This window comes from Ixodes scapularis, unplaced genomic scaffold, assembly GCF_016920785.2.
Source record: "Ixodes scapularis isolate PalLabHiFi unplaced genomic scaffold, ASM1692078v2 PGA_scaffold6__148_contigs__length_123643588, whole genome shotgun sequence".
NCBI classification, from domain to species: domain Eukaryota; kingdom Metazoa; phylum Arthropoda; class Arachnida; order Ixodida; family Ixodidae; genus Ixodes; species Ixodes scapularis.
The window spans coordinates 71,157,638-71,170,195 of NW_024609881.1; the positions used below are offsets into that span (position 1 = coordinate 71,157,638).

General features: G+C 45.1%; 1 protein-coding gene across 1 annotated transcript in view; it reads left to right on the forward strand.

Annotated features, from left to right (window-relative positions):
- Positions 1-7,360, forward strand: part of LOC121838293 (plancitoxin-1-like) — a 28,466-nt gene extending 21,106 nt beyond the window's left edge. Inside the window, exons 6-7 of the mRNA XM_042294446.1 lie at positions 1,945-2,189; positions 7,226-7,360. Coding sequence (XP_042150380.1) covers positions 1,945-2,189; positions 7,226-7,360 — 380 coding nt within the window. The remainder of the gene's footprint in view (positions 1-1,944; positions 2,190-7,225) is intronic.
- The last annotated feature ends 5,198 nt before the right edge of the window (positions 7,361-12,558 follow it).

Consider the following 12,558-nt stretch of genomic DNA (forward strand, 5'->3'; position numbering starts at 1 on the left):
GCGTCTTCCTTTTTTTCCCCTTTAGCGGTTTCCGTGAGCCTCCAGTGTGTGTAAACTATGCAATCAAGCTGTGCTGTTCTGCACTGTGCTACCGCGTGAACACTCCAAATACTAGCCATGTCCCCAGAAACTGGCGTCTCCTAAGTGGATATTGAACGCTCTACACCACGTTACATGCCAGAGCGCCCGCCATACGTTCCCCGCGTTTAGACCAACTTACCGAGATAGCTTACTACCCTACCGCGCAAACCCTGATGCATAGTACAGAAGATTGGGAGCATTCACCTGCACAAAGCCGTGCAACGTGTGAAACTCGCTCCGTTCAATCGTATAATCCTACGGGATAACTTGCTCATTTTTGGGTATACCATCCATTTTCATTTCCGCGAGTAAGAAATAGGAATGTAATGATGCAGTCACGCTGCATGTTTTGCGCCGACAGCCGGTATCCACAACCTCGCCGAACTGCGCCGTTCAACGGTTGCGGCTCGACAGAGCGGCCAGGGGGGGAAATGGCGCTGCTCCAAGAGAAACATTGCAACATGTCAAACACTCTTTTGTTCCATTTGCAAGGATTTTTTCCTTGAAGAGAGACAGAGGTTAACACAACTGCTCGTCAGCACTCGCCACTGGCCTGTATATTCTCCGTCGTCTTCCTCAACCGCATTTTCACGTACCATTTCCGGCATTCCTTTCGGAGCTGCAGAAGGCGCTGCACGTTTTGCAAAAGGTCTATTAAAAGAGCAGTTATCAAACGGCCTCTTGTTGTGTGAGGCTAGGGTTGTTATTTCTAATAGATTGAAAATGAGAACGGCACAGGACCCAAGCATAAACACGATCTAACACTTGTCGTGGAAGAAGGATGAACAAAAAAGCGCAACCGAAACCTTAGTTTTTACAAACTTTCTGACTGATTGCATTAGAGGTTTCGAGCATTCGACATGTTATGAATTATATGCAGGATTTTGTGTTTTCAATAAATACGATAAACCCCCTGAAAGGAACCCCCCAGCTGGTTTTATCAAAAATCGAGAAAAACCGAAGAACCCCGAATTAGAGATTCTCGTCAATGAGAAAAACCAAAACTAAAGGGGAAAAAATCTTCAACGACAATGTTATTCTGTGTCTACCTAGAACACAGTCACATTGAATTGCCCGCCATGCTACTTCTTGCTTCGGAAACCAGGCCCCTTACGTCGTTTCCTTCTTTTATTGTTACGGGGACGTTTTCCATCTAAACAGGCCACTAGCATGTTCTCTAGACGATGGAGTATTACCCTGCCCGTGTATTGTTTCTTCAACAAAAGGCCCGATGGACACCGATTTCTAATCCGACATCAAAGATTGACACAAAAAAAACACCGAATCGTTTGGAAAAAATAAACACCGTAAAACACAACAAATTTGAAAAAAAAAATGAAGCCACAGGGCTATAATTATATTCTACAATACATAATTTCTAAGAATGCTCCTAATATGTTGCAAAGTATATTATTGTTATGTAACACTTTGTTTAATTGATTAACCTAGAAGTTTGGTCTAGTTGGCATACAAACATAATTAAAAACAATACAGCGCAATGACGAGGACAAACTAAAAGATAACCGACTGGACACAGCGCTGATTCCCAACTGAAGATTTATTGTTGAGAGTCAGCGCTGGGGTCCTGTCGGTTACCTTTTACTTTGTCCTCGTCGTTGCGCTCGCTTTTTTTTAAATTATGACTTTGTATAAATTTAACAATATATTACACTCACCTGACTCTGATCAATCACTAGCTCAGTTAACTTGAAGCTCTAGTTCTCATACCCCTTAAAACAACCAAGTAAAGACTGCGTGTTTAGTAAAGCAATGTCTAACCAATACCCAGGTGCACATCACTGAAGCATAATATATTCTATTACATGCATGCGACATGAGTTTTTGTTTTCGTCTTTCGTGCAGATATCTACACGACAATTGTGGCTCCCTTTATAGTAAAAAGCGATCTCGTCGTGGAAAGTTGGAGAAAAGGGGCCGGAGGAATCGCTGATAAATCCTGCGCTTATTATTCTGTTACTGACGTGAAGACAGTAAGAATTGTATTCGAATCAGGGTGGTACACCGAGTTCAATTACACGGAGGATCACAGCAAATGGGCAGTGGCTGTACCTAAGCCCTATTTCTGCTTTTCTTCTCTTAATAGAATGGTAAGTAAACTTACACCCAGAAACAAAAAAAAAAATTACACTAATCAGCAATATGAATTTGCACAGCACCAATACGATTTACCGCGCAGGCGACCTGAGGACCTGCAAATATTTCTAAAAACCCTGAAACGGAAGACAAAACGAAAAGAACAATTTTGTGTTACCCCCTTTTGAGTGTTTGTTATGTCATTAAATTTTTCAGCACGATGAGATGGCACGTTTATTAAGAGAAGTGAGTGGCTGACTATTTCAATATCTCCCGAGAAATTTCGAGTGATGCAAAGTCAGCGGAGATTATACTTCATTCATTAGGTGAAAATAATCGAAAGGCTCTCTTCTTCCTCTCCTTGCACTGTGATATTTCTTTCAGCACTCTTTTGTTCGTATATTAGAAGACATTTCTCAATTGCGCTTTTAAACTCAAAGTAAAAGATATGGTACCATGTTTGCCGGACTTTGAGCCGACGAAAGTCTAGTGACTTTTATACAAAACAATCAATTAGAGGTTGCAGTATTCGTTCAAGACACCGCTACGATATCATACAAGGTTTATAGACGGTCAAATGAGTTTACGAGCACATTAAACACGCGTCTGGCCAATTGCAATATATAATTTTTGTGCAAGCCACTCCAATTAATGGCCAAACACTCTCCGTTTACCCTTTCAGCACTTATGACCCAAGCAAAAAAATCTCCAATCACATGCAGTCTGCCGAAGTTGGCTATTTAACATGCTCAGGGCTTTTCCCATAGATTAGTAGATAAAAAAATGTCAGCGAGCAGAAAACGAACATTGGAAAAAGTCGCCTTCTACTTTTGTTTTCGGTAAAGGACAGCACCCCTTGACGTTGCTAACAGAGCACACTCAAAACATTAAACCTGCAAAACCAAACATGTCGTCCATAACGAAAACTAATGTTTAAAGAAAAGCTTAGATATTAATTTGTGCTTCGGGAACAAATTTTTAGCTAATTACTTTAGCTGGAGAGTTACCCGAAACAGCTTTTAGGATAGTGCTCCTCTTGTTCATGTCATGAACTGCAAAACACAGTTGCTTTATCCCTGCTTGCTTGAAAATTACCCCCCTGTCTTGGCAACAGTCGAATACCTCTCAACAGTACAATGAACTTCATTGAGATCTATTAACATAGGATGAACTCCGTACAGCTCATCTTCACTCGCAACAGAAGCGAAGTTATCACTCTAAAATATTGTTTAGGAAATTTATCTTTTAAGTCTTATAATCCATGAAATATAGTATTTAGGAGGGATTGTCCCGGTTGTTCGGAAGACATTAAACAGTCGTTCCAGCAGTGATGAACCTGTATTTTTATAAATTTCGGGGAAACTATATCGGTGTGTTATGTGACCATGTAGGGCAAGGGGGAAGTTAGAGAGGGGTTGGAAGAGGGAAGGGAAGAGTGATAAACGGAGAAACTGAATGACTGTGTCACATGACCAAGAAGGGGGAAGAGGAGGAAGGGAAAGGCAGTAAGGGGGAGAGACGGAGGGAATGGTGTAGTGATCGGGAGAAAGAGGGGCAGGGGGGGGGAGAGAAGGAAAGGTAGAGAATTGGAGGTAGGTTAGAAGGAGGGGATGGGGAAGATATCCTTGGAGGGGAGAGGGATGATGAAAGTGAATTGGTGTGTAACGCGACGTATATTTCCCCACTAAATTTAGCGCATAAACTAAATTGTTCTATAGTTCACCTGACATCAGGTCGTGTGACGTCAATTTCTCCCGCTAAATTTAGCGGGAAAACTGAATTGATGTTACACTACGTCACTTGTGCCGCTAATTTTAGCGGGACAAATGAATTGACGTATAGATCACTTGGCGTCAATTTTCCCACTTGATGTGTAGCTCACGTGACGTTATGTCGAGTTACGTGAATTTTCACTCGAACTTTAGCGGATACTCCACGTGCGGAGGGACGGACGGCCAAAATTATTTTAGATTGGGCTTTTCGTTGAAAAGCACGACATGCCTTAAAACTCTGGAGAGTCTACTTTCCCACAAAGCACTTGTGAGAGTATATACCCGAATTTTCGAGAAAAAAGAACCGTGTTTTTCGTTCTGTATAAAAAGGCAATGCCTCCCAGAAGGTTCAAACTCCGTAAGAATCTGACACAAGCGGTTGGAATAGAACGCGAAACTTTGAGAACATTACGTTGCCTGCATCAAAAGGTAGCTGAAAAAAGCAAGATTTCTGTGAACCGATGTCCACCTAACACAAATATTTTCAAAACAAAAACTTATAGTGTCAACGCTTTTGGTATCAATATCACTAAAAAACCTCTTGGCAGCAAGAAAGAGAATGTCGTTTTCTTTCTTTGCTGACAAGTTTGTTTCACTGAAGTGGATGCTACAGGCGCTCACAGATACTTTCGTTTGTTTTTGTTTGTTTAGACGAAATTAGGCTAAGGTGGACGTTGGCTCACAGATAACTTTCGTTTTTATCAATAATGCTTCGATGCAGGTAACATCATGTTCTCCAACTTTTGCGTTCTACTCCAACCGCTAGCGTCACATTCTCACGGAGCTCGAGCTTTCTGTGTTGCAAGTTCATTAACTTGGCCAAAAAACACTGCTCTTTTTTTCTCAAAACCTCAGTGTAGTTGCAATTTGCGCGGAAAGCTCAGCGAATGACGATGCTGAAAATATGTCTAGACCTCAGGAAAGAGCTTGCACTGTGGCACTGAGCAAGGTTAAACGTCCTGCTGAAAGCAAAAGTGCAGACTGATTTCGTGGGTCAAAATATATTTTCAGCTTCCTCGTTCACCAAGCTCTCCATAGGTTGCAGCGGTAGGCTCTCTATAAGTGCTTAGGAGAAAAGTATACGCTCCAGATTTTTAAGGATACTTTTCAAGCAGCCAACAATACGAGGCCTGACAATTAAAATGCATATCTAATCTAAAAATAAAACTGAGATCCAGTTTATCGCCGCTCAAAACACGAAAAGAAACAATAATGGCACCTTTTCTTTTAGTTTTGTGTAGCAAACCTTTCAACCCCAAGGTACCACCCGGATAACTTCTGAACTTTAGTAACGTCTTGACCGGATCGCTGATGCTAGGAGACAAGAGTAAAAAGTTGCCGGAATAACAGATCTCGCTGCATACAATTCAGTGGTAGTGTTAAAATCTACCATTATGTCTGGTTGAGAGTTGCGGAGCAGAGCTTCGCCATCCTGAAAAAACACTTTTCCCTTGCTCGAAGTATTCAGGCAGCAGATTTTATTTTAATACCAGAAGGGCTCAGAATAAGGTTCAGTGCGTATTTTACGACTTCGTCTCATGTGAGTTAATACGGGACGAGCTGAAACAGGCAGAGTTTATACTATCAACCCGGATATTTTGGAAGGATCTGGTACAGACCTTCACATATGTGTGGTTTTACGGGTTTTGTGTGAAAGGATAATTGTGTTACTTATAAGTTTTTACCTGTTTCCTCCTGCACCGCCCCCCCCCCCCCCCCCCCCCCCCCGCTTTCCCGCTCGCAGTTTCATCTCGGCCGATTCACGCGGCGGACTGATCCGCAGGCGGGTTGACCACGTGGCGACATATCCGCGGTTCGTCGCCACGTGGTCGACCCGTCTAATGCAATGATGATGCGCAATGATGACACAAGGGAGACGACGAGCAGACGCCAGCGAGGACGAACTGAACCTGTTCGTCTCCGCACAGTGCCGCGAAACTCCAACATCTCACCGTGGCATTGTTGTCCAAGAGAGAAATCGACGTTTTCTACCGCCATAAAGAATCGTACGCTGCTGTTACGTACAGATCGAGACAGAATGCCGTGATAGGCTTCACGAGAAGCGCCAAGAGCTTTACTAACCCAAGGCATGACAGTGACACAGGCACGGCCCTGCTCAAGAAGGCTTCGACACAGAAGCGACGAAGTTCTGTGTCGGCGGAGGCGCGTTTGCAGATGCCTTGACGCACCCCGCGCTAGTTCTTAACACTTATGTACTTACACCAAAGCCGCAAGAAAGGTCTCGCTCGGTGAAAGCCTGATTGGGCGTGCAAGAATTATCGCTGTGTTCTAGACGAGTTTTGACGGACGCTTCTTGACACGGACCTGAAGAAGTAACGGAACCTGCGCTGCGCCAGCCGGACGAAGTTTCTGCAGTTTCGTTCATGCGCAGAACCAAGAATAGCTCGACAAATTGAAGCAACGAACGCACAAAACACAACGGTGCGTCAATTTTGTTTTAATCGTTCACCAAAAAAAAAATAACAACACCATTGTACCGTTGTCAGATTAAACGCGTTTCAAGTCAATCTCCCGCCAAAAATCTGGGAGGGAAAAGACGCTCCCCTTCATATGCCCGCGCGTCCGCGGACGAGGAGTGGATCACAGGAATCGGTGACGTTACGGTCGCGTTGTACACGGTCCGAAGACGAGAATCGCGATTCGGTCCGTCGTGTGAATCGGCTGTTTCTGCCCGGTTTGGCATCACCCCTAGACCTTCCCCGAATGCATGTGGCGAGCGGAAGAGACACAATACGCCATGATGACACTGGACTCTGTTCTAAAATTAATTCGAGCTGCCAACATCCGGCGCTATTTCTGACAGTTTTATTTCAACCTTATAACCCTTCCCCCATCCCCTCCTAAATGTCGGAAGGTCAAAGTGGTGAGAGTGTTCTTTTCAATGTGTTTCAAACAAAAAAATATTAATTAGAAATGGGCAGTGGCGGGACACGTGTCAAGTTTACGGAGCCAACGACTTCGTGTTCATCTTTTTGCAGCAGTATTTTGTTAAGATACGAACGATTAAAGATTCAGAATAAAATAGGGTCGTGCATGACTGGGATGATGAAGCACTGTTTAATGAATCCCATATGGCAACCTGATATTCCGATGAACACAAACATTTATATTTCGGCGAAAGCTTCGTCTCCTCTTGGCGCTTCAGGTGGAATATGTTCGTATATCTGGATGTTATAAAATATATTTATGTACAAAGCTGATTTTGTTTAACTAAATTTTTATAAAACGACACGTGATTTTTTCTTTCTCACCCACAGGTGTCTCAGTTTCATCGAGGTGGAGAAGTAACCTGTATGGAAAACAAAATCCTTGCTGATCTCTTCCACAACAGCATCGCTAATGAGGATGCCTGCAAGAACCGAATAGGAAAACCGAAATCCCGAAAACCATAAGCTGTGCTTCACTTTCATTAGCCTCTAGTGGCAGAGAAAGGAAACCTGCTTGCGGTTCTCAAATTCTCAGAAAACTAAATATAACTGGAATATTATCAAACAAATTCAACTTTTCTCCACTAATTTGATTATTTTGAAACAAGAAACGTCAAGATTAGGAATGTTTACCACCGACCTAACACAAACTAACAAAAAGAGACACGCTTGGCCACCTATATAAGGTACATCCTCAATATTGCACAATACACAAAGGATGCCGCATATTAGGAAATTCGTTCATCTTCGCTTTGCTTAGGGTGATGGCCTCTCATCATTTTGCTAGCAAAGCTTTTGTATATACATATTTTTTGGTGGATGGGAACCAGAATGCAGTAAAAGAGCTCGAAGTTATCTGTACGGAATAGAAATACAAATAAATATCAAGAGTAATTCATATAATTGTGTTGTGTGTTTGTTTGAACAGCGGGATGTTACTCAGCACCAGTTGGCATCTGGTGTCTTTGCTATAGATGAGAAATTAAGCCAGTGCTGTACCACCGCTAACCTGGTGTCTGTGGCGTGCATCATGCAGTAGTAATGCAAGACCTCACGCCGTTACGATGCTCCTCCAGGTCCAAAAGAGCAGGGGTGGGGATTGAATCCCGGATCTCTCGGTTCTTTAGCGCGAACTTTCGGCCCACGTATTACAGCTGTTGTGCGTTAACACACTCTGCCACCAATCCCCCGTGATGTCGAGGATGTACTGGCTGTTTCAAAATGCTATACACGTACTTCGCTATGCACAGACAGTACGGAACTTCCTAGTTGTGCGGCATACGTATGTCTACAAAGAGTTTTTGACAGAAGCAATAAGGCATGTTCACGCGCCGATACTGTATGCATGGCGTTCTTGGGAGTTAAAGTATAAGGTAGATAGGGGCCCTTGTTTGCTGTTGGAGAAGAAATTAGTTGAGGCAGCGAGAATAAATACTTTTATAAGCAGGAAACAGTCTTTATTGTAAGTTTTAAAGCGGTAGCTTTATATTGAAACCTTCCTTGGGCATTGCTTCCTCGTGCTGATGTTGGCCGCAGAGTACATGAGGGAGAGAGAGTACCAGCAAAGGAGCACAGTTGTTGACTTGACCTGACAGCACAGCGTGCCCAATGGCATCGGACCTGGAGTAGTATTTGCGTCTTTGCGTGTGAAGAGGAGGGGGGTTAGCACTGCCCTGACACCCCCCCCCCCCGCCCCCCCCCCCCCTTTCCTCTATTCTCGCTGCATAAAAACTGTGTATTACTAGAATAATATGCTAGGCGCGGAGGCATCGTACGGACATATTGCACGCGCGGGAAAGCTCAGGAAGAGTAGAGAGTTTTACAATTGGTGGCCACAGGGCTGTGGGTCACCCAAGCAGTTTGGGTTGTCATACTGCGCATGTCCAGACGTTCTGAGCATCCTCTGTGCGGCGCCTGAAGCTGCTTGGAGAGCACAGAGTGTTGGGGCCTCCTATTTCAAAACTCTCTAATGATACAATGCCCCTAAAAAAGAAGTGCGTTAATAAAGAAAAACAAGCTAGTTACACATTCACAGTTCCTTTGACACGCGCATTATCTTATATTATTCCAATAGAAAGTGCTGCCTCGTAAACACTCCCCCCCCTTTTTTTTAAAGCGGTATTGCAACTTCATTGGATTGACAAAATTTTAAGGCCAGGCAACTTATTGATAGATTTGTTGCACGTGCACCCGTGTTTCAATATGCGCGTGGGTGTAATGTCCATTGTACAATCACCTGGGAGCCTTGTCAGAAGCTCCGATTTTAACTTCAACTCCTCAAAGTGATCAAATGTAATCTTGACGGTGATTTTGACATGAAAAAATTAGTAGGCGTAGCACTCATCGCCGTCATAGCACCAAATAGCATCCTCTTCTTTTTTTTTTTGCATGCAGTTTTGAATGATCCGGAAAAAGAAATATTTGTTGCTGTGCTTTGGGTATACTTGGTTGCTATCCAAAGCTCGCAGTCACCTGCAATAGAAACAGGTGGGGACATAAAAATTCTCACAAAGAATCCAGAGTTTTTTTTTTTTTATTTTAGTCATTAAGAATAATATGTAAATAAAGTCTATAACGGTTTAGACAGCAGGTAGAAGACAAAAATGAAAGCCGTTTACAACTCCCTGTAACGCAGGATTAGAGCGCAGCTCTTGAGGAAGAGGAGGGGAAGGGTACTGAGGGGAAATATATCATGAAAATAATCCCTGAAGAAGGGGAAACAAGAGGAACAAAGGACAAACACAAATCTCCTAACACAGCTAGGTGACTGCTTTGCATTTAATAGCATTATAATCATAACCTTAAATTGCAAGCTTCACCCTTGTTGGTGTTAGACTGGTGGCGGCTGATAAAACCCGTTTGCTCTACTGACGTCTAACCCCTGATTAGCTCAGTTGGGGGGATTCGTCGTTTAGCTTTCGAAGCGAACGGACGCGTCACTATGAGCTCCGTCGGAGCGGTGTCAACGGCTGCTGATAGCCGTGGCGACAAGGACGAACGATGCAACGAACCTTATCGGATTGTCATGCCCCCGATACCGACAGGCGAGTACCTCCTGAACTCCGTTTTCCTTCATGCCGACATCGGAGCGAGACCATGCAAAATTGAAGACTTCCAGGCCGGACTAGAAAACGCAGGAGTCCTCAAGGAGATAGCCGCGTGCGGGTCATTTCAGATGAACCACGTGTGGCTCGTGAGGCTCAAATCTGCCGCTGCCGAAGAGAAGTTAGCAGCCGCTAAAGCTTTCGAGCTGAAAGGCAGGCGGTGCGTTATCATTGACCCGGACAGGGCAGAAGTGCGTCTCAAGCTGCACTGGATCCCGTTCTACATGCCAGACGACTGTGTGAAAAAAGCCCTGGAGCCCTACGGCAAAGTCGAAGAAGTCTCCAAAGAAACCTGGCACGTAGGTGGATTCGAGGGAGTCCAGTCAACCACAAGGACTGTGAGACTAACCCTGAAAGAGAACGTCACCGTCGAGCGCCTACCTCATCAGCTCCGCCTCTGGCTGCTCGGCGCTGGTTCTTGCACCAGGACGAGCGCCACTCTGCCTTCGCTGCCGCAAGACCGGACGCATACGGAAGGAGTGTCGCGTACCTCGCTCTGAGGGCTGCCGACGTTACGGACACACCCGAAGCGAATGTGCGAAGACGTACGCTGACGCGGCCCACGCGGCCCACGCGAAGGTGGACGACGATCTGGCGGAGCACATCATGGACCAGGACGAGGCGGAAGCGGCGGCGGGAGAAACCGGCAAAACCGACGTCGACCTCGAGCCTCGTGGCCAAGCTGGAACAGCAGCGAGCACCTCAGTCCAACCCCAGAAGCCTCCGTCGAAAACGCAAGCCCCGGTGGTCGTCACTCCGACGCAAGAAGCGGAGGGCAACGAGCCCACTCGTCCCCCGCCACCCCTGAAACCCAAAGGCAAGGATGACGACCTACACCGGGTGCCACTTGACTTTGCCCAGGGCGCGGAATCCGAGAAAGGCAGCGTAGCCATGGAAGTCGTGGCTAGCACCGTCAAGCTGACCGCTTCCGACTGCGGACGCACAGGACGGCGACCAATCTAAGGGACTTCAGCAGACGGTTCAGGACAGGTGGAAGGTGGTGATGACCAAGAGAGGCAGGCACCACGGGGGACCTCAGGCCCTAGCCTCGGCAACCCTCAAGACAAGCCTCGACAACACCCGCGGTGAAGCCTCCGCCAAGGAGAGCTCCGCTTTGTGAATGAGGTTTTTTTGTTTTTTTTCTTGTGTTCTTTTTACTTGTCAGACAGACACCATCGCTGCACGATCTTGCCTTTCTTTGTAACTTTCGCTAAATGGCCCTCAGTTTCGCAACCCTCAATGTTCGAGGATTAAACTCGAGGAAGATACGATATCAGCTGCAGCGCTTGTTATCTGACGCGAAGCCGGATTTTTTTGCTGTGCAGGAGACGAAAATGGAAAATGATAACGGCATTGCTGTTGCGATAAAACCATTTCTTTTTCATTACGAAGTATGCGTTAGCCACGCGGTAGGTTTTTCGGCGGCATGTTTTCTTTTCTTGAAAAAGTCTGTTAACCTTTCCGATCTGCATGTGACTGTAGATGAACAGGGTCGTTTTATTTCGTGCGATTTTATTTTAGCAAATGTTCAGTGGCGGGTTATTTGCGTCTATGCCCCAAATAATGCAGCAGACAGAGAACAGTTTTTCCAGTTTCTAACCAGCTACGTAGAGTGCGACAGATCAGTTGTATTGATGGGGGATTTCAACTGCGTTTGCGATGAACGCGACAAGTCCTCTCACACCAGAATAAGTGACAATAGCGTGAACCTTTTGAAAAATATGATAGTCTCCTGTGGCCTAGATGACGTGGGCACCTCGTGTGCCCCACCGCACTGCTTGAAATACACCCATTTCCAAGCGTCCTCCCATGCCCGTCTTGACCGCATCCATTTATACTGCGACATGTTACAGCAGGTACATAAATATGACGTCCAACCCCTTTTTTTCACAGACCACTGCCTTGAAACCGTTAAAATAGGGAAAAAGGAAAGCGCAGCCTCAAAGTTTCAATGGCACCTCTGGAAAATGAACAGAACTCTACTGAAGGATGAACAGTTTATTGGCACTGTTACCGAACTGTTGCAGCGTATGAGCGAAACGAGGGGGGAACTAAACGAGGCGTGGGAGCAATTTAAAGAGGAAGTTAAATTAGCAGCGATTGAAAGATCCAGCAACATTCAGTTCCAACACAGAGAGCGCGAAAAACATCTAAAACGTAACCTAGATGACTTCACAGATTAGAAAACCAAAGCCCTGGAACAAGCATGGGTGATATTCGGAACATTAAAGCAGAACAAAAAATTATACCTAGAGAAGTACAGAGGAGCTGTAATACGCTCACGGTCTGAGAAATATCTATTGGGAGAACAACCCACCAAGCGGGCTTTGTCCGGCGAAAAGAGGTACGCTTTGGCGAAAGAGATTCATGAAATAGATTTCAACGGAACGACCAGTAGAGACCAAAAAACAATTCAGCAATGCTTTGTCAATTATTACGCTAAGCTTTTTGGCGAAAAGCCGACTCCCAAAGGTTTCACAGAACTCGATAATTATCTGAAGCTCATGCCTCAGCTAAGCGAAAACGAGAGAATATGGCTGGAAGGGGACATCACCATAG